Source organism: Orussus abietinus, unplaced genomic scaffold (genome assembly GCF_000612105.2).
Source record: "Orussus abietinus isolate OABI.00-Male unplaced genomic scaffold, Oabi_2.0 scaffold3, whole genome shotgun sequence".
In the NCBI taxonomy this organism is placed as follows: domain Eukaryota; kingdom Metazoa; phylum Arthropoda; class Insecta; order Hymenoptera; family Orussidae; genus Orussus; species Orussus abietinus.
The window spans coordinates 6,454-30,013 of record NW_019395984.1 but is presented as its reverse complement, the minus strand read 5'-3'; the positions used below and the strand labels follow the sequence as shown (position 1 = coordinate 30,013).

General features: G+C 39.0%; 1 protein-coding gene across 3 annotated transcripts; it reads right to left on the bottom strand.

Annotated features, from left to right (window-relative positions):
- Window positions 1-1,404: 1,404 nt before the first annotated feature.
- Window positions 1,405-23,022, bottom strand: LOC105699130. 3 transcript variants are annotated; one of them, XM_023433936.1, is made up of 7 exons: window positions 22,704-23,022; window positions 15,984-16,204; window positions 14,014-14,179; window positions 12,414-12,620; window positions 3,007-3,173; window positions 2,503-2,598; window positions 1,405-2,394 (listed from the first exon to the last, which is right to left on the bottom strand). In XM_023433936.1, exons 2-7 carry the CDS (start codon window positions 16,104-16,106, stop codon window positions 1,987-1,989), a joined length of 1,167 nt encoding a protein of 388 aa, XP_023289704.1. In that variant the 5' UTR covers window positions 16,107-16,204; window positions 22,704-23,022; the 3' UTR covers window positions 1,405-1,986. The 3 variants fall into 3 exon arrangements, with proteins under 3 accessions (XP_023289704.1, XP_023289706.1, XP_023289705.1); XM_023433938.1 differs by having other exon boundaries at window positions 12,420-12,620; XM_023433937.1 differs by lacking the exon at window positions 22,704-23,022 and adding an exon at window positions 16,689-17,798.
- Window positions 23,023-23,560: the final 538 nt, after the last annotated feature.

The following is a 23,560-nucleotide window of genomic DNA, read 5'->3' as shown; positions in this document are numbered from 1 at the left end:
TTATTGTTCCTCAGATCTGGTATTCCAGGGTTACTTTGGTAGTTGCAAAACGATGCAATTATGCGTTATTACGCTGAACGATGATAGAAACTACGCTTCTATTATTCCAAACTTACAAATAAGGAAGAATCCCATTAGCAGCCGCTTTTAATATCAGTAAGTATAATAAATTATTATCACTAGATAGAGATGTACTTGATTCTCGATATATTTAAAGATATTTACAAGATATGGAGGAGTGTCAGGAAGCTAGAAAAAAAAAGTGAAAACGCAGTAACTAAAAAATTCCACTCCTTAAAGTATGTAAGTCGTTGAAACCCTTAAATATTAATGAGCATTTTCCCCTTTAAACATTATTTAAGGAGAAATCAGATCGCCCTTTTGATCGATTTTAGGATGAACTTATGACCCCAAAATTGTCACATAATGAATGTACAAGGAGTTTGTTAGTTTATGTCGTGACAATTCTGTAGTTAAACGATGAACTATACATTAAGGAAAAGTGGTTCCTCGTATAGAAAAACCAATATTATAGTTATGTATAATAATTATTACCGTGAATAATAATCATCACGGAACCCGCATCAATATGTTCGATATCAATTAACTATTTTACCTTAAATATCCTTAATTAAGTTTTGGTCCACTTGTTAAAATAATACACCTGAAAATCGACGAGTACTTCCGGAAAGGATTTAAGACGTACTCTTCGCCCTGTACCATCCGTAAAATTAATTAATAATTAATTACGGGTAAGGAGGTATCCTTAATTCCTACGCATGAACCTGCAGCTCTCGGAATAATTTAAAATTATTAAAATCATTCATCAAATATCTCCTAACTCATATTACGATTTAATACAATTTAATACGTACGTGCAAAACGTTACATCTATGGAAAATACTGTAATTCGATCTCTATTTTCCTCTAATCTCTAATTGGCTTCGATAATCGAAGTCTGATATGATTTTACAATTGCAGCAATAGAAATGTCTCATTCCCCAAAAATCAAGAGAAGTAAGCAGAGCGAAACTTAATTCGTGGCAATCGACGTAGTTTGTTTTCTTCTTTTTCGCAGATGACAAATACGTAATAAATATTCGTCTTATTATTATGGAAAAATCATCCCTGATAATTAGCAACTGGCAGCGCCCATCATATTTCCCATTTATTCCTTCAATAAATATTAATTATATTAGCAAGTTGCTAGGTTAAGGTTGTAAATACTCAAGAGGATTGGCCCAAGGGGTACCATTTTCCTGTCATCGGCCATTTAAATTGGGATTGTAAATGGGCCTATTGACAAAATTGTTGGTGGAGGAAGGATTGGTCCTGACTTGGACGTACTTTGGCCTCTTGTTCCTGGTACTCCAATGGAAGATAATACCATCCAGCGACGATAGCTATAGCATCCAGCGACGATAGCTCCAACACCATTGAACGATGCCAGGAACCTCAGGAAAGTCAATCTGCTCCCAACTTCGGAATAGTTTCATAAAGTCGATGCCTTCAAGAATGTCCGCTGCGAACCAGTCCCTTCATTTTTAAAACTGCATCAACAAACCGCATTAAGCCTCCAAGCTGGAATTGCATCCCCTACTCAAGACGGTCGGCCCAAGGGGTACCACTTTCCTGTCATCGGCCATTTAAATTGGGGTTGTAAATGGGCCTATTGACGAAATTGTTGGTGGAGGAAGGATTGGTCCTGACTTGGACGTACTTTGGCCTCTTGTTCCTGGTACTCCAATGGAAGATAATACCATCCAGCGACGATAGCTCCAACACCATTGAACGGTGCCAGGAACCTCTGGAAAGTCAATCTGCTCCCAACTTCGGAATAGTTTCATAAAGTCGATGCCTTCAAAAATGTCCGCTGCGAACCAGTCCCTTCATTTTTAAAACTGCATCAACGAACCGCATTAAGCCTCCAAGCTGGAATTGCATCCCCTACTCAAGACGGTCGGCCCAAGGGGTACCATTTTCCTGTCATCGGCCATTTAAATTGGGGTTGTAAATGGGCCTATTGACGAAATTGTTGGTGGAGGAAGGATTGGTCCTGACTTGGACGTACTTTGGCCTCTTGTTCCTGGTACTCCAATGAAGATAACAATACCATCCAGCGACGATAGCTCCAAGACCATTCGACGAGGCCGAGAATATCAATAGAATAGTCAAGATGCTCTCGACTTCTGGACAATTGAGATCGACGTATCGGAGAACGGGTTCGCTGGTGGAATCCATCGTTTCGTTTTTCACCCTGCAGGCGCAAGTTGCATTCAAAACTCGAGCTGGGATGCACTCCAAGCCTGTTAATCTTGCGAGGTGCAGAGCGGACGCGATGCAAGCGACGAAGCAGGCTATACTCGCGAGGCTCGCCAGGAACACGCTGATTACCTGGAAATTAATCACCTGATATTATCGGGCATCTAGATCATCGATCTGGAAACAATCTTGTCTTGGAGTGAACGACGTGATGGTTTCACGTCGCAGAGGGTGGAGTACCTTGGTCGTCGTCAAACAGAAGCCTGGGCTCATCCCTGGGTACTCCTTCTTGAAACAGCACAATAGACAGATTCCGAAACTACCAGATAGAAGGAGCTGAAAAAAAATATCAATCGTGTTATATCTAATTCATTTAATGTATACATCTTGCTCTTTATGATTAACTTTCAAATTCCTTGCATTATTAATACTACATGAAATGGGAGCTGATAAAGATATCCAAGTTACTACACCCCTTCCTCAATTTACGCGCACACTTTTTAAAATGTCATTATCTTTCTTTAGTTAACCTATTTGAAATAAATATGTATTTCTAACACTTATATGTACTAGCATCTATTTCCAATATTTTTTGTTGAGCTGACAGACTTCATTTATGTGATTTTCGTTAGCGTAAAACGAATCCGCGTAAATTGAGTAGGTACACGAAAGGATTTTGAAAGTGTACAGTACTTAACATGAGACTGCGAATTGTTTAAAATCTTTCATTGTATTATCACTCACCGGCATTCCACTCCAGTAGGGGTTATCGGTCACGGGTAAATTCGGTGCCCACAGAAGTAACCACAATGATAATGAAGTAATGGCCACTCCGAGGATTGTCTGCAAAGCTGCCAAAGATCTGGCTAATCGTCGATGTCGGAGCAAAGGTGGCTGCGACTTCCGTGGAACTGAAAGCGTAAGAAAAATATTAAAATTAATATTAATACATTAATAGATATTAAAACTCTTATCAGCCAGGACTACCGATCACTCCTAATGATGTACGATTTCATTTTTCCAGGTCTGATGGGATATTACAGAGTCATATTACAAAAATTTAGTTGCAGCTGTTTAGCTGCGTCAGAGATGGCGTCGTTGGTCCTAAACAGTCGTTGGAATAATGAATTCACGGGATTTCGACAGATTAACATCGATCTCTTCATCATTACTTTACCGAAATGACACATGGAACGCTTCAGTTCGTATAATTCTCAACGTAGACTGTAAAAGACTTCAACATAAATATAAATGTCGTTAACGAGATGCGCCAGCTTATGTTACCACGTTGGTATTCAAAATGGCGTTATCACCTAAAAGGGTATAGATGAATTTTAATATATCGACCTTGATTAAATTTCACAGCGGCTTTCATATCATCTTAAAGAGGGGCTATTGGCCGCGAGACTGGATTCTCGTTTCTCGAGTTAATAAAGGCGTTTCAAGAGCGAATTTCTAATATCGCGACGCGCCTCCGAGAGTTAAGAGAGTAGAGAAATAAAGCCGAAAATGTTTCCGCTGGGAAACTATCGGATCGGCCTCGCTATCCCTCCGTACAAGGAATCCAAACCAACCGATCCAGTCGATCGACCTTGCCTTAATAGGGGAAAAAAAAAAAAATGTGCGGACCTTCCGAGAGACCTAGTAATTCCCTAGCGCATAATACAGGAAAGGAACTGGAGTAACGGAAATAATTAAAAGGAAGAAAAATTGTGAGAAAAAAAGCCAATGAATTATAATTGAGGAATATCCAGTGATAAAAGTTCTGAGAAGTACGGATAATTCTGTACGCCTCTCGAAGGCGTTATTAGTTTGTAGAATGAAAAGGAGCTCCATGGAAAAATGAAAGAGAATAAGGAAGAACGGGGCTGGGCCTGACATTTTTCATATTATTGCATTTTACTGAAACGTTTCACGCATATTTGATATTGTGCTCTCTCCACTTCTTTTGATTAAGTCGTTTTTGAACGACTTGTGCTGATTTGATTGAAGAGACCTAGGTAATTCACACAATGGAGGAAAGAAATTGAAGGAATGATGACAATTAAAAAGTAAAGGAAGAAAATAATGACAGTAATTATAATTGGAGAATATTCAGAGATTAAAGTCCTAAGCTGGGAATGATTTTGGCCATCTCTCGGAAGCATCTTTAATTCGTAAAATGAAATGGAGATCCATGTGTGGAAAACTGAAAGAGAATTCGCGTGAAAGAATTTTCCAGGGGGACCTAGCTTCGTGCTAAACAAAAATAAAAGGAATTGAAATGGAAATAACAAAAAGGATAAAATAAAAAGCTAACGACGGCAGTTATTATAATTGAGGATGTTTGGTGATTAAAATTGTAAGAATGGCTGGCAACGATTCTGAGAATTCTCAGAAGAAAATGAAAAGTAAATCAATGTGTGGAAAAGTGAAAGAGAATTCGTATGAATGAATTTTCCAGAGAGATCTAGCAGATCCTTTGCGTTAAATATAGGTGAAAGGAATTGAAATAGAAATAAGAAAAAGAATATAGAAAAATGCTAATGACGACGATTATCCTAATTGAGGATGTTTGGGGATTGAAATTGTAAGAATCGCTGGCAACGAATCTGGGCATCTCTCGGGGGCATCCTTAATTCGCGGCACGAAAAGGGGATCAATGGAAAAACGGATGAGAATATCTATAAAGGGACTTTTCAGCAAGTTTTCCGGGACGCCAGGCGGAGCCTCGATCCGCTGAAAGGAATCTGGGTTTCGGGCCAAAGTGGAATAAAAAATCATTCCTATTGTGCCTTCCCTCCTTTCTGCTTAAGCAGACAGTCCGAGAGGGAAAATCGCAGGATCGGAGAGGGCAGAGATTTCCACTCGTTAGGTCCGCTCAATGAATTCTGCTAAATCGGCGAAACATATCGCAGTTGAGCAAATTTCATTTAAATTCAAGTGCATTTCACTTGATCCGAGCAAACTTGGCTCGGCTGAATTAAACGTAACGAACAGTTTTCACGTGCGATCAAATCGCACTTAATGGCTTCGCCGATAAAATCTGATGTGAGAAATGAGTCGATTTAAATGTCATTGAAATAAATTGATACAAGCGACGATAGATATCACTTCAAATAGCGTTTCCTTATTTAATCCGACGTATATGAAACGATTTTCCGGATTAACTCGAACAGCAATAAGTTATCTCGATTTGGCCAATACACTTCTTCGTAAACTCTGGATATTTAAACGAGCTAAAATCAATTTTATTAGAAGAAACTTCAGCTCATTTAAATAAAAACGAAAGCCATTTAGTTCATCGTTTCTAAAAATCTTTCGCTCGTCTGAGGGGTCGATCGTTCATGAAACTTTTCACTGAAATGGGGGCAACGAATCGTTTCAAATTTTGCAACATGAATATGGAGTCTATAAAGAAAATCCTAACACTCATGAAATTTCATGTTTTGTAACAAATTAAAAAAATATCTATGAACAAATTATAAAAGAAATGAAATTTCATGGGTTTCAGGACCTTCCTTATACCCTCCGTATTTATATTGTAAAATTTGAACAGATTCGATACACTCAGTTTGGAGAAAAGTTTCATAAACGAGAACCCTTCGGAGGCACTTTCGCATCCCATAGAATCCCGAAAAAAAAGTGCTGAAGTAATCGTAGATTTTCCCTCGCTTCTCTTTCTTTCCTCGTCTACTCGGAAGGAAAACAAGAAAATCCGAGGCAGTGACAAGAAATATGTAAATTAGTCCAGATTCCTGGGAGTCAGCGACCCGGTCCACTCAGCAGTCTGAAATCCCGGTGCTCGAGCCAAACCCAGACGAGAAAGAAAGAGAGAGAGGCAAAGAGTGGCAAAGAGAGAGAAAGGGAGTATCCAATAAAAGTGGAATAAATAATAATCCCCATTGTGAGATCCCAGTGGCAGGGCCGGGGCGATCTCTTCGAAGCGTCCATTTAAATCGACGGGCCGGAGAGAAGGAGGCTCGCAAATCCCCGGTCCATCTTCCCAGCATCCATCGGGATGTTGCGAGAGGGTGTCGCGGAACCGGGAAGCGTAATCCCTCCACGAGATATTTCCCTCGGCGGGCTTTTTCTTTTTCTCCCTCCTCGGGGGCCTCGTAAAAGGCTCGAAAGAAAAGCCATCGGGCTCTAGGCTGCACCCAGGGCTCGAGGAGTTACGGGGCTGGCATCGCGAAACCGTGCCGGGTCGGCGACCGGTGCTACGCAAGATGTACGCAATCTACGATACCCACGTATGTACGTATGTGCGTACCGATGCGTTACCTGCATAGACTTAGGAATACGTCGACTCGGCACACCGATCTAACCGTGAAGGTGGCCAAATTGAGAGAGGGAGGACAACCGAGCCCTCCCTCTCTCTGATTTCATTTAAAACAGCTGATCAGCACGACTAGAGTTCTAAACGTGGTAACCCCAGGTACCAATCTACGATACCCATGTACGTAAGTGCGTGCCGATGCGTTACCTAGATGGACTTAGGAATACATCGACTTGGCACACTGATCTAAGCGTGAAGGTGGCCAAATTGAGAAAAGGAAGACAACCGAGCCCTCCCTCTCTCTGATTTCATGAAAAACAGCTGATCAGTACGACTAGAGTTCTAAACGCAATAATCCCAGGAAAACCAATCTACGATACCCATGTACGTAAGTACGTGCCGATGCGTTACCTAGATGGACTTAGGAATACGTCCACTCGGCACACCGATCTAACCATGAAGGTGGCCAAATTGAGAGAGGGACGAAAACGGGTCCTCCCTCTCTCTGATTTCATGAAAAACAGCTGATGAGTACGACTAAAGTTCTAAACGTGGTAACCCCATGTACGTAAGTGCGTGTCGATGCGTTACCCAGATGGACTTAGGAATACATCGACTTGGCACACTGATCTAAGCGTGAAGGTGGCCAAATTGAGAAAAGGAAGACAACCGAGCCCTCCCTCTCTCATGAAAAACAGCTGATCAGTACGACTAGAGTTCTAAACGCGTTAATCCCAGAAAAACCAATCTACGATACCCATGAACGAAAATGTTGCAAAAATTTGTCGCGTTTTTTCATACCAAATGAGGTGTGTCAAGTAAAAAATGTATTTTCATTATATGTTTATAAATGAAAAAATATAATCTTGATATATGTTTATAAATTATTAAAACTAAGTATGCCATTGAGATTTTCAACAAATATCTTAGATATCTTGAAATGAAATCTCCAAGACATCTTGAAAAATCTGTCGCTTGAGATATTTTAGCAATGATTATAAAAAAGAAATATTTAGAAATCATTATGTGCTACTAGGGCAGAGTCTCGTTTCATTGTACTAAACGATGCATGCGATTATCAGAAATGCACATTTTTGATTTTCACGTTTCGGAATGTTTTTCACGAGCAGGGTAGAAATAAATAAATAATAATTTAATACATTTATGCACGACGGTATCAGAGGGAAGAGAAAAATGCAGTAAGCGAAGTCGAGGTACACCGGATGCAAGGGCGGAAAAAGTTCAACTTCTCCAAGCGCGGGAGCTCTGTCTGCACTTTAAGATCCCTTTTTTTCTTCCTTCCCTTCTTTCCCTTCTCTCGCTTTTTTCCTTTCGAGTGCATTTCTGAGGTGTTCCGAGTGCAACGACCATGAGTGCAACTTCTCGCCCGAGCCCACTGACCCTAGATAATGTCGTTCCTGGACAAAACCGCCAGCAGCCCACGCTCATGGAAATGCATTTCTCGATCACAATGGCCCCGATGCATGCGTAATGCCGCGCAACTAGCTTGCGCAACTTAACCAACGACCTCCTCGCAAGTAATTGAGTAATTGCATTGTAAACCGGCCGCAAGCAGTTCCTCTTTCGACTTAGACAGGTTTTCAGCCTGATTCGGGCAGCGATTTATTCGAAGCTTTTCTTATTCTATTTCTTTTTTAAGGGGATGTGAAAGTGGGGTCGATCGTTCATGAAACTTTTCTCTTAATTAAATGAATCTATCTTTCTCTTAATTAAAATATTTTTCAAACTTGGTGTGCCAAATCGTTTCAAACTTCAAAACGTCAATGTGGAGGCTATAAGGAAGGTCCTGACATTCCTGAAATTTCACTTTTAAATACCATAAGAAATGCTTAAAATGCCTATAAACAAATTTTTAAACAATTCAATTTTTATAGGTCTCAGGACCTTCCTTATAGCTTCCATATTCACGTTGAAAACTTTAAAACGATTCGATACACCCAGTTCAGAGAAATGTTTCATGAACGAGACCTCTGCATAGTCACTTTCACATCACCTTAACATGAATGTCGCAAATTAGAAAAATATATTTCAAGCTAAATGGTAATAAAAAAAATTCTCGCAAGTTGTAAAAGACACTTATATAAACTTAGCACGAATGTCGCGAACTGTTGAATTTGCAAGGAAATGCGAAAAAAAATGCAGAAAGGATTCGAGAAAAATGGCAAGGTGTCGAAAAAAAAATGGAAATAAATTGGAAAAAGACTTTGAATGATCAAGGTATTCCGTAAATCTCGAGTTTGGACAAATCTGGGAAGAATGAGTAATCGATTCAACCCTTCCTGGTTCTGGACCACCCTTAGGTTCGACCATCTGCAAGTTCAAAGGGTCGCCGCGATTCTAAAGAGCTTTGACCATTGTCCGAAACGAAATTGCTCACGGTCCGTGATCGCCTTTAAAATTGCAGAGCCACCTTGTAATGGTAAATTGGAGAAAAAAAATAAAAAAGACTAAGTGAATAGATTGTTTCTCGGTACAAAAAGAAAAAAATAATGTCACGAGAACAGAAGAACCAGGGTCGAGGTTAAGGATGGAATTTCATAGCTGGGCGAGTCATGAAAAGATCGCGCAACCGGCACGATTCGTTTCCGGTTTCGACCGCTTCCGGTCTTTAGAGACCTTTATGCGCCGCCATCTTGAATTCTTCTCCTGCGTTTATTTCACCGTACCTCTTTTCGCAAAATCAATTAACTTAAACAAAAGCAAATTAAAATATAACGCGCCATTAAGCAAATCTCGTATCCTCGGGTATTTTATGTATTTTAATCCGTTTTTCGCTTGGAAAATAGGTTAAACATTAAACAAATCAAGTTGTCTAGAGCCTCGTTAAAACTGTTTGTATACGTTTAACAATTTCAACACAGAAGGTTTTATTAAAATTACAAGTTTGCCACGATGATTATCTAAATTAGTATGCAACGTTTTCGAAATGTAAGAACAATTGGCCAATTTCATGGCATTTTATCGGAATCTTGTTAAACTAGCTCCTAATTTTACATGTATATTAAATAATGTATAATATACTGTATCAAACTTATTATACGTATAGTATACCGTATATGAATGACGATTCAGATTACAGATTCATGAATGAATTAGTTTAATTTTTTTTTTAACAGTTGCGGAAAAGTAGCGTAACCTTTTTTCTGTTTTTATCTTTGGATTCTCATTGACAGGACTGTAATTCGTAAGGAATTAGACCTCTCGGGAAGACCTACATTCCGATGAGTGCCCGAAATATTTAGAAAGTGTTGGTAATGCAGAACAGTCGCCAAAAATATCTCGAGTTATAGCACACTGGTTCCGCCATTTTCGATAGTCGACGAGGAGACATTGCAACGTCGGCGAAACCATCCAGAAATAAATTCGCACGACAACTACGACGGAGGAGAGAGTCTATTTATACGTGTTTACCGCTTTCATAATATGCCCCTCGAAAGCAAACAAAAAATTTTCTCATATTCTCCAGATCTTCCGAACAATTTTTCTTTTCATATTAAAAATAATGACTTAGATCTCTCTCGTATTGTATACATGGGGAGGTCTATTTGAATTAGAAGCCGGAAGTTTAAAGTTAAGAATTAATTAGAGGCATTTATTTATTCGTATTCAGAGCAAGAGTGAGAAATAAATAGTAATTATAGATAATATAGATTTTTGGACTAGTCAACATTAGCAGAGAACTCATGAATAATAATGGTAAATGTGAGATTGCCTTAATGGATTTTTAATTTTCAGTAAATCTCTGCAAAATCTCGAAAGCAATATCTCATCGCTCTATTAAAATTCCTATCCTAGTTTCTATGATATTCTTGCAATATTTGCAGAATCCTGACAGTCGATATTAACAGCTTTTTCTACAATAATAACATTTTGAGAGTGAGAGACAATGGTCAAGTTTTAAATAAAATCAATTATGAAATTAACTTCTACGTAAGGTAAAATATCTTCTTCATATTCACTTTTAAAAACATAAATAATGATGAAATATGCTCTTGCGAGAAAATATTTATATAACCTGCATATTATTTTTAAACCCGAATTTTTACCAAAATTCCTCCAATTACTGCCGAATGCTGAATTTTTCGCCTTCACTCCGGATCTCGTGAAACTCGGTTAAGAATACATGCTTTTCACAATTCTTCGCAATGATAATAAAAAAACAAAAACATTCTTGTTGAGTTTACCGGTATTCCGAAGTACGTCCTTCAGTCGAAATTTCGATCTGAAAGAGCCCGATCTCCGCCAATCAGGGAGCCGCATTCCTCTCGGCGCAATTACTTGCATCAGTGTGCACTTGCACCTGCACCTGCACTTGCACTTGCACCTGTCGAGCCCGGAGTTCTGTTTACACGGGGGAAATACCGGGGCACGCAGAATCGATTATTCACCGAGCCGTTCCGGTAATCGATGCTATCACGTTTCTCGACTTTAACCATTAAGATGACTTTTTAAACATTTTTCACCGCGTCATCCGTACTGCGGAAAGTACTGATTAACTAATCATCAAGGATACCGTAAATATTTTGAAATTACCGGAAGAGAAAACAATTAACTTAACATTTAATGGCAATTTTCCGTTTAAACAGTCGAGATTAATCTAATAACAGTTGTACGTTTAAAGAAGAAAAATATACTGCAAAATTGTATTTTATTAACATAGCTTGCAGCGAAGCCTCGTACAGGATGGTACAACATTAATTTACCATTTCAAAAATTAAGTGACTTTTATTTATTTATGTAATTACTTCGGAGATACTTAAGGGACACTTGAAAAATTTATCATGGAGATGTACACGGTTGAGCAAAGAACAATAATTATTGGATTTCATATTCAGAGTAACCTTTACATTTTGATTACACCTAATTCATATCTCCGCCATTTTATTATAAGAAATATTCCTTTAAGACCAACCACCTGCAGTGTCATTTAGCGTTTTTTTTTTCTTTTCGACTTCATTCAGACCGCGGGGACGACTCAATTTCCACGATATTCAAATTGGCCACGATAAATAAACATGAAACATACTCAGGATCGAGAAATTGTCGAGGACAAAGCGCGACCCGAGGGACTCCCTCGTTCCTGGAAAGAACCTGGAAAGGGACTGCACCTTCGTGTGGACTATTGGGAAAATTTCGGGAAAACGTCTTTGAAAGAAAAGCTTTAGTCGTTTCGAGGGTTTATTGCCTTTGAACGAGCAACCTGAAATTCATTTTCGGCCCTTCGAGGTAAAGGACAGGTTCTGGTGGCACTGTACAGGGAAACATTGGAAACATTGGAAACACTGGAAACATTGCAACCATTGCAAATATTGCAAATATTGCAAACATTGCAAACATTGCAAACATTGCAAACATTGCAAACATTGCAAACATTGCAAACATTGCAAACATTGCAAACATTGCAAACATTGCTTGCAAACATTGCAAACATTGCAAACATTGCAAACATTGCAAACATTGCAAACATTGCAAACATTGCAAACATTGCAAACATTGCAAACATTGCATTACCGCATTAACCTAGATTATATGCAAAATAAACGAAAAAAATAAAGGCAAATGATGAAGTAATTGATAATAAAACACTAAGCCGGGAAATTAAATGTCAAGTTACGGTTGCTCATAAGAGTGCACAACAACACGTAAACTTGGCAATGATTTCACGAGTCGTTTATCAATTATTACACATTTTCGAAAATGCAATAACCTGTTGCGTACAAGCTTCAGAATGTTCCAGGACATTGGAACGGAAAAATGATTGATATCATTTTTCCCTCAAGGATAGGTTTGAAAGCTCGACATTCCTCGCACAGGGCGAGAGGCTAGGCTACGAGGTTATTGATTTTCATATTTCTAGGTAAGATTTACTCACGATTACCAGTTCTGTGCATGACGATCATTCTGCTGTGCCTGAGGGAATTTCTCGTCGGGGTGTGTCTCCCGGCGATTTGCGAAGCTGCCAAATTGACCGGGACCGTAGTTGACAGACAGTTTGCCATGGAGGGAGCTCTGCCCAGTTCTCGTTCTTTTTCCTTCTCAAGCCTGAAGGTTTTACCGATATTTCCGGTCGAGACAGCTCCTGTGGAAACAAAAGATCATCCTCGTTTAAGCTGAAGTGAAACACGTCGAGGAACTTGATCAAGGTAGGTAAAAAAGATTTTCCTAAATACCTACGTTGCCGACGTTCGTTTTTATATTTACAGCTGTGTCGAATTATACCGGGTATTGTATTAAATGACATGCTCCACCTATCGTTTTTTGTACGAAATTTCAAACATCAATCATCTAAAAGATAGTTCAGTAATCTCGTTGTTATAAAAAGTGAAGTGACTGATTGAAATGAAGTGTGATCGTTTTGTCGACAATTGACGTCATTAATCTCAGGGGACATTTATGTATCTCTATTATCTCGGATAATAGAGACCGCCCTGTGTCTATATGTATACCCGCGGGTACAGTAGAAACGGCTCTAATTAAAGCTCCTAATGGCAATAATGACTGTAAAAGGAATAACGGGATCGTCGAGAAATAAGGCGTGGAGTGAATCACGGTGGAAATCGAGGATCCGCATCGTTAGACTTTCCATCGGCAGTTAACGGCGTTCCAGGAGTTCACCGGACTTTCTTTTCCTCATCGGGATTGATTTACCGACATAGTTCAAGACAGATCTCAACATTCCACTAATCGGCGTAACGATTCGTTGGATAGTTTTCCGAAAAACGACCCGCAAAAAGCCCAGGTGAGGCAGGTGGACGCGCACCTAACCTCGCACCGAACTCGCCCGACAGGTGTGCTCAATCGTTTCCCTTTCCTCGAAGGGCCTCGAAGGCGACGCCTTAACATTTGCAGACATCGCAATTGCTCCCCACTTTTGAAAATAACGCGCAAAAAGGACAGAATCCAATAAACTATTAACAAACGTCATAAAACATCAGTTAAACTCACCGCAAAGAAGTCTCGTCTCGAAGAAAAAAAAAAGAAAAAAAAACAATTTGTTGCAAATTTCACTCGTATAAGTCATACTTGCTGCATTCAAACACTCGTGCTCAATACATCGATTAATACGAGATGTTTCGAAATTCACTTCTCCCCTGCCCACTTGTCACGTAACATGTATTAAAATTCTTTACCCTACCCTTTTATGAAATAAGTAGTAATCGTTTCACTTGGAAAGTAATCACTCTTCCGGAGAAATGCAGGGGTTAGATTTTTTTGACAATTGTTTGCGACGATTTTTAAAAATTCTGAAAAACCACGACGCCGCCGACGAATTGATTACCTTCCAACTATAATGAATTCTGATCGACGGGGATCCTATTATCGTATTTTGATACAAATGTTGGTGTTGTACTGGTTTATTAACCTTTTGTGACGGCATCGACGGCAAAGGGTTAAATGACACATCAAATATGTGTTAAGAGGATTGACTTGAAAATTGAAAAATATTGCTGGCTACTTTCAAGTCGACTTACCCGTCATTTTGGGACTGTGTATCTTCGCAACGTTTCCCGCACTGACTGCACTGCTGACTCTGTTGTTGTTCTGTGGTATTGTTGGAGTGGCCACACTGTCGCGCACCTGACTCAGGTTCCCCACGCTCATGGCCGAGGCCACACAGGGCGGCATTGCGGAGGTCACCTGAAAATTCCACAAATTTCACCCTCAACCTCTGTATCCGAAACTCCCTAGACTGCATCGCTACATTGTTAAAAAAGATATTATAATTTTATAACATTTTATAATCTGACTCAGGTTCCCCACGCTCGTGGCCGAGGCCACACAAGGCAGCATTGCGGAGGTCACGTAAAAATTCCACAAATTCCACCCTCAACCTCTGTATCCNTGTGTCGATCGGTACTTGATATTAAACGTTTTTTCTCCGAACAAAGAAATTTGACATATCTTCCGGGCACGTCCGAGGACGATTTTAAAGACAGCTCTACCTTAAACGCCGGAAAAAATCTTTTTGCAATTATAGTGGTATTGAACCCGGAACTCACGGAAAAGTAGCAGGAATAAAAAATGAAGAATGAAAATTCAAGAATTTATTTCACTGCGTTTTAACGGTAAAGATTAAAAATCGACTGCTATTGTTATACACTCGTAATCAACTAATAATGTCTGTTTATATTTTTTCATGTGTCAGATATTTTCGTTTTACCATAAGGTTGAAAATTTTCACCGAAAGTGAAGTTCATGGAAATTGAATGACGTTTCTCAGTCGAGTCATCGTTTCATTCGTATTTCGTGCGCACGTCTAACATTCGCGTCACGATCTGTTTATTCATTGTGGAAAAGAATTCCTCCATGTAATTATTCCGTCAAGATCTATCTAGTTCTTGCAATTACACGTCTCTCTGTCGCAAAAGATGCGAAGTCAAAACAGAAACGCGACATGAATGTCGACGTTTCATTGTTCCACACTCGCATTAGGAAATACTTTTTCATTTCATCGCAATGTAGTTCCTTTGATGCAACAAAAAAAAATACTAAATAAGTGCGTTTATTAACTTCTTGATTACGTTTGACACGCACTTCACCCAGCACTTTCCTTTAAAGAAGAAATCTTTCCATATACTCATCGCGTCCAATTTACGATACGATACTTCATGGAGAAGTTCTTAAGAAATATTCCATAGCTATAATTACACATTTTTGCGACAAACGACACGCGCTAAGTATTTAAAAATGATTCGATAAATGGCCCGCACGAAATAATCATACGTGACAACGAAACGAAACAATGAACGCGTCAGCAACATCATTGGAAATAAAGTTTACCCATCCAGATATTTCACCGCATCTTTTAATTCTTACGACAGATAGTAAAAAAATTATACAAAATCATGATTTTACAATACGAAATAATGAACACATTGCGTGATAAAATCATCGAGACGGAATAATAATTCAATAATTTCGCCAGATTTCTAAATTACCGTGACAAATGGCAAACTCAAAACACTTTAAAACGACACCTTAAAGAAACGAATAAACCCGAAGCGACAAAATTCTTAAAAACAAAAAAGAAAAAAAAAAAGAAATCTATGCACACCTCTCCCTCAATTTCCGCGGCAATTTTTTTATGGGAGTATGTTTTTTTTTTCCGCGGCAAATCATAACACAATTTACATGATCCTGAAACGTCATTATATTGTTTTGTCAAGTTATTTGAAATATATACGTGTTTCTAAATTTCTATGTACTAGCTTTCATATCCAATATTTCTTTTCTTTAGTATTGACAGACGTTATTTGCGCGATTTTCATTCGCGGAAATCGAATCCGCGATAAATGTGGGACGGCAGCATTTTTTTCACTGGGGGGAAGAATTTTTAGTAACACGGGGCGACAAAGAATTAAGTAAAAATAGAAAATTGGGGATTATTTTCGGGCGGCACACGTGCTCGAGCACGTGCCTTGACGCCGGCCGACCTGATTACCTTAAAGTTGTCGTAGAAACTGACAGGGCGGCTTCTTGGCACGCACTGGCCCTCCACTTCCGAGGGTGCAACTTCACCCTCGTAGGCCGTGGTTCTCGGCTGCGCGCGCCGAACGTCCGGCATCCTGTTCGCCTTTCTTCCCTTACCCTTGCTTCCTCTCTCTCTCCCACCAATTATTCGCTCTCCTTGCTGCCCACTTCCGGCATCACCTGATAACGCTCCTAAATGAAATTTCAAATCAATCCCTTTAAAAAAGTCCACAAGATCTTTGATAATCATTTGTTCGATACGAATGACATAATTTTTGTTCATGAAAATGACGTGATGAACATTGATAGATGATCTTTGAAGGAATAACGCGCAGCTCATGAAATTTCTTTTTTCGAAAGCGATGTACTTATCTCGGACAAAAACCAAGAAAAGATATTTCTTTCTCGAAAAATGAAATTTTACAGCCAGTGCGTTCTTCCTTAAAGCCTCCATAATCACGTGTTAAAATTTCAGATAATTCTGCGCACCCAGTTTGGAGAAAAGTTTTATAAACATTTTGCTTTTTTGGTACGTATGTATCACACTTTCATATCACCCTAACAGGTTAAATAAACTGTCTTCTCAGTGTAGGACACATTTATATGATAATTTACATTCCAGCGTTAATTAATCAAAAAAAGTTGCGAAGAAATTGCAAAGTGTCGGCAGACTCACGTGGCGCAGAAGTACTTTTAAGCTCTACGAATTCGCAAAGGTGGGATGCAACTGCAGGGCGCGGAGTGCATGCAGTGGACGTTGTGCAAAAGTCAGCTGCAAGTGTCTTAGGTAACTAGCGCAACTGCAACGAGAGCGTGCCGTTTCTAAAGAGCGTGCGTGCCATCGCGCGTTGTGTCACTACTCGCCGACTGTCGCACGCAAATAATTCTTAATAATTATTATGGACGTTCCGATAATTTTTTTTTTTTTCCGTCACTTATTGCATCGAACTTTGTCGAGTGCAACTTATTGGCATTTAAATGAACAAAAAAGGAAGGTTAAATTTCCACTCGTGAATGGTAGTTATAATGCTAAAATGGAATAATGGACCAACATGTATGACGTTATCACTAAGCATGACAGAGTTAATCTTTTCTCAAGTCATCGCGAGAATTTGCATGGAAATTTTCATTAGTGCAGAATGTAATGCGTGAGTAATTGAATTAAAGCGAAGCGTTAAGAAAAAAAAAAGAATCTGAGCTCGTGAACGGGTTTCACTCTTATTTATTCTTTACTTACTCTTTACTCTTACTTACTCTAAATACTTTAATACTTTAACGCAAGGATATAATTGTCCTATTCAAATGTAAGTATTGATGGCTAGTTATCGAAAACTTGACAAATCTCTCCTTTCAGAAATCGATTATTGATTCCTAACGATTTTCTTCTTATACTGTTATATCTATGAGCCACGTACGTTAAAAAGGAATTCCGATTAATAACAAAATGATCTCTCCACTATAAACATAATATACTTCGCGTGCGTCTATCAAATGTTTTCGGTTTCGGATTCACCCTAGCGATAAAAATAAATTTTTTAATAAAACGAATAATAAATATAAAATATACATAATGAAATAAAACATTTTAACCATGTAAGAAATGTAGTGTCAAATATATTGTAGGAAATTCTATCGTCATATCCAGCTTGTTATTGAAACAAGAAAACGTATTATTCAAAAATTCATCTATCCTTTGAAAATCTGCCCTTTAACCCCGGCGATAAATTTTCACGGATGAAAGGAACGGACAACAGGAAAGGATAGATGGGAAAATGATTTCCAGCACATTCCGCCGCGATCTTTATGCACTCTTAATGTCAGATTCTGAAAACCGGCCCTATATTATAGTACGTTAAAAAGTAATTCCGATTAATAACAAAATTATCTCTCCACTATAAACATAATATGCCTCGCGTGCGTCTAACAAATGTTTTCGATTTCGGATTCACCCTAGCGATAAACATAAAACGAATAATAAATATAAAATATACATAATGAAACAAAACATTTTGACCATGTAAAAAATGTAGTGTCAAATATATTGTAGGAAATTCTATCGTCATGTCGAGCTTGTTATTGAAACAAGAAAACGTATTATTCAAAAATTCATCTATCCTTTGAAAATCTGCCCTTTAACCCCGGCGATAAATTTTCACGGATGAAAGGAACGGACAAAAGGAAAGGATAGATAGGAAAATGATTTCCAGCACATTCCGCCGCGATCTTTATGCACTCTTAATGTCAGATTCTGAAAACCGGTCGAGCGTGCGCGGGTTCGCGAATTGTGGGAAACGCGTACGGCATGCTTGTTACAGGTGCATTAATGCAGCAAAAGTGCAACGAGCGTGCACGAGAGCGAGATCCTCGAGCGAAGAGAGGGAGAGAAAAAAGAAAAGAAATAAAAATAAAATCGCACGTTCTCTGTCAGCGAGCGAAATGCGTGCCCCGTCCTTTCGACACTTTCCACTTCGGGTTTCGAAAGGAAATGATTCATCCGGAAATTTCGCACCGTGAATTTGCACTGAAAAAGCATTTCCGCGTCATCGACCCGACCTCGCGAACCGATTGGTCCGTGTTTCCTGTACATTAACTACTTACTTCCTCTGATCACATTTTCTCATACATTATGAATTCGTCACGCATACTAAGAGTTTATCCACTAGACTGATACATAAGTAATGGCGTTTTTAACGCGTAACGTAACGTGTAAAAAAAAAAACGCCACTACTTATGCATCAACCTAATACAAATCTCGGTAAACTTGAAATATCACACGAGTGATGAAAAATGTAATATAAAAATTAGATTAGTCGCAGATGTATATTTAAACGGTTCAATCGCTAATTCTTCGGCTGGAAAATATTTATCCCGTTGTTTTTTAATATCATCACGTTTTTCCCAATGCTATGAATACTTGAGACTACATGCGACCCCCTACTACCGTAAAAAAGGAATTTATCACACATAAATCCGAGAAATATTGAAACAACGAACGAAGGGAAAAACTATATTTCAAAAATGAGAACACGATTTTTTAGTGTCAATGCAGTCATATTTTATTTTACAATTACTGTTCGCTAGGAAAACATTTCCTCCATTACTTTTTATAAATGATGGCGTTTTTGTGATTTCCTAAATTCTGTGATTAATGTGTGATGTGTCATGTACATAAGTACCAATATCGAAAATAGAAGGGGAGTTTGTAAGGCTTATCATTGTTGCATGGGACACGTGGTCGGCCACGTGCAGAGGCAATCCACCACCCAGTAAATGTCCCGAAAATTGAGAAAAATGACATTATCTGGAAGTATAAGGTTTATCCTCATCTCCCTGGAGTATCGAGAACGTCTTGTACATTGATTTCGATTCCACCGAAGAGCAGGCATTATTTAACGAACGTTACAATTTTTATGCCCTCCACTAGACGATGTAACGGTCTAACGATCATCTGATTAAATATCGTTAATACAAATCGATCACTTGAATTTTTCTCCGATTATTATTTTTCCCAATGTCACATAATGTCTATGAAAATAACTGCTGCATTGTACAAAGATTCAAATAATCAATAAAAAATATATATCAGTAACTATGGATATATCTTTGAATATTTTATAGCGTTTTGCAAATTGTTACCAGAATAGTGGCTCAATAAAATATATGTTCTAGAAATTATGCAAGCCTTATTGTTCTTTCAAGAGACACGTGCGTTGGCACCCCACCACCCAATAAATATCCCCAAAGTTAAGAGAAATAGCATTTTTCAGAAATACGAAGTGACTCCTATGCCACACGAAAGATAATGTATACAAATTTACGTTACCAGTGATCTCATACCAAAAATAAAAAGCAGAAAGCAAGTAAGGTAAGGCTTAATATTGTCCAAAGTACGCCAGTTAGATAGTTACATAGGCAATAAACCCGACAATAAATTAAGAAAAATTAGGAAGAATTACATTTAGCAAAAAAATGATGCCATTCTAGGGCACTACGCGTTAGTTATTCTCAGGATCGTTATCAGTCACCTTAACCCTTTGGCTACTAAGAGCGCCTAAAGGCGTCCGACGTTTAGTCCAATATTGCTTGCACGGTCAAACGAATTTAGCCCATATGTCAAAATGGCTCCGTATTCAAAGCGTTAATATGAAATGCATTTTTTAAAAATAAGTCTTGAAAAGAGCGTCCTACGCGTAATTTCACTCAAGATCGTTATTAATCGCCCTAAATTTAAATGCATTTTCACAAAATGAATCTAAAGAGCATCGAACGTCCTACGCGTTAATTTCATTCATGATCGTTATTAATCGTCCTAAATTTAAACGTATTTTTAAAAAATGAGTCTTCAAAGGGCATTGAACGTCCTACGCGTTAATTTCACTCAAGATTCTCATTAATCGTCCTTAATTAAATGCACTTTCGAAAAATAAGTCTAAAGGGCACTGAACGTCCCACGCGTTAATTTCACTCGAGGTCGTCGTTAATCGTCCTAAATTTAAATGCAGTTTCAAAAAATGAGTCTTCAGAGGGCATTGAACGTCCTACGTGTTAATTTCACTGAAGTTCCGACATTAGTCGCCCCAAGATAAAATTTTCACGTCCTCCATTAGACGCCTTAATGCTCTCTGCTTAACGCCGGGCAAAGTGTGTCCGTAAATTGTTTAATTTCCTGACTCGTTCCAACTATCCTTGCGCATTGTGAGCGCCGCTTAAACCCATAGCTTAATGGAGAAATTACTGATTTCCATCGGCGCGAATAGGTGTGCTGCGTTTCGCGACGCAATCGTTCCTGCCATTTCTGCAACGCTCGTATAACGTACATTGCGTATCGAATTGCACAACGCCCACGTGTAAGCCAAATCGATATACCCGCAAAACGACGGAGGAAACTGTCAAACCTCCTTGCAAGAAGCGCAATAAAGAACAATATACGAGACAATAGCAAGACCCGCAACAAGCGAGAATAAAAAACAAAACTCCGCCGGTCGTAAATTCCTTTTATTAAGCTTTCGGACTTGAAATATCTCTCTTGTGGGAACACCGTTAAAAATACAAACTCAAAGTGCAGTCCACGTGGGCCTCGTTTCTTTATTTATAGACATTACTTTTTACAGGGAAATTATTAGTAAGTTTCGTAGAATAAGTCCCTGAATTTCAAACGATATGCACACGAAGACTGAAATATTGTATATGGATAAAATATATTGTATTCAGCTCTAAATGACTATATGCTATCTACTCTGTTCGCAAAAATAACTGCACCACAAATTATATTCGTGCATGTCTAATACCACATATATTATTTAACATAATGAAAGAAGACTATATCTATATCTCCACGATTTCAAGTATTTTTCAACCACAATTGAATCATAGCATCTTCATGCTGTTATAAGCAATGTACATATATTGACTAATACATATATGTATTAGTCCATGATTTACACGATTTTTATTTCTAGGTGTGTCGATTTTTTTTTATGAACAATGTATACTTGAAAAAAATTGATATACACGACCCAACAAAGAAACGATGACTACAAATCAACGTTGATAAACTTGAAAGATGTAAACAATATAATACAGTATATAAAAAAACTGTCGATTAACTTTTTAGCTAAAAACAACTGTCGATTAACTTTTTAGCTAAAAAAACTGTCGATTAACATTTTATTTAAAAAAAACTGTCGATTAACTTTTTAGTTAAAAAAACTGTCGATTAACGTTTTAGCAAAAAAAATTTCCGATTAACTTTTTAACTAAAAAAAATGTCCGATTAACTTTTTAGCTTAGGAAAATTTCCAATTAACTTTTTAGCTAAGGAAAGTACATTTCCTAGTTCGTGCCAGACTCCTCGACTCTCTCGGAAACCGTTCGCCCTCCATCGCTAATTAGCATTAATTATTAGACGCTTTGCAGTCTGGCATGCATTTCAAGTATTCACCGCCAAAGTTCACAACATGCAGTCCACTGGGATGCAGTTAAAGTGTTTACCGCCGAAGTTCATAACACCGAGACAATTACGAGCGGCTCTATTTAAACTCTGCTCGGTACTGCTAAGCACGTGCCAAAATTGCAACTTCCCCAAACCTTAAGCGAGTGCAGGTCAATTCGATCTTTTAATTAAAGAAAAATGATGCAGCGTTTCGTAATGACAATCAAAATAGTCGGCTCCAATTGTGGAATATTTTCGGAAGTTCAGACGGAAAAGAAAACGAGTTATAACGGGACATTTACAGGGTTCGTCTTTAAATCGGATACTGGATAAACAGCCTCAAGTTTCTTGTACGAACTCGAGTACCTTTCGGGAAAACGAAAGAAAAACATTTCTTCCAGATATTTAGAGCCTGATTTACGGTTAACTATTTCCGGCCTAGGAAAGTGTCTTTTTTTGTGCATCTACTCCAAGATTTATATTATACCTCTTTCTAAGTATAAACATATTCCGTAAATTGCTTTTATATATATATATACCTTATATACCTTAAGAATAAGATTCGCCAATAGAAATGTCAAGCCCACCAATCGATTATATCGACATTACATCGAAGAAAAAATTCAAAAGGAAAATCTAATTGCAGAGGTGAAGAGTGAGACCACGTGTTCTAATATGTCACGACCTAACCTCAAACGCCCACGTGGGGACGCTCGCACCGCGAGGAAACATGGCGGCGAAATTTTGGCCGGTCCTCACCTTTCGCGAATTATTATCCCTGGCGGCCGTTCCGGTGCACTTCCCCCCCACCTGGTTATCATCCAGACGTTTTTCTTTCAAATCGGCCGAACAAACGAGTCACCCAACGAGAGGGTCACGCGAATACAAACGTTACAAAGATGTCAAGTCGTGTCGGGCGGTTCGGCGTTTCAAAGGAAGCGCGCGAACCTCGCGAGAGGGAACATCACTGAGGCGACTCGCCGTTTCGCAGGCTTTTAAAAGACGTTCCCGCGTTTCTCGTTCCCGAGGGAGAGATCCCTAGGACACGGAGGTGCGCGAATGTCTTTCGCTCGCGGAGTCGCGGTGACAACTGAACCCGCGGCCACCGCGACGCGTTCGGATGCGTCCTTCCCCGGGCACGAACGGAGCCCCACCAGAAGTGTTCACCAAAGCGCCGCGGCTGATCCGTGGTGCCCACCTTCGGGCCCACCGAGACAGGCAGGGGGCCTCAAACGGGGCCCGACCTTCGATGGAGTGGCCACCGTCACCTTCGAACAAGTGATAAGGTGGCGACAATTAGGCACTTGAATTAATTAGAATTTTCACGCAATTATGAAGTCTTAAAATTGAATAATGATGTATTAGGATCCACCTTGGTGCCGATGGAACTTTGTGCCATAAACAGTGCGTAACCCTTTATGGAGGAGCAAGCTACCTTCGAACAAGTGATAAGGTGGCGACAATTGGGCACTTGAATTAATTAGAATTTTCACGCAATTACGGAGTCTTAAAATTGAATAATGATGTACTAGGATCCGCCTTGGTGCTGATGGAACTTTGTGCCATAAACAGTGCGTAACCCTTTATGGAGGAGCAAGCTATTTTCGAACAAGTAA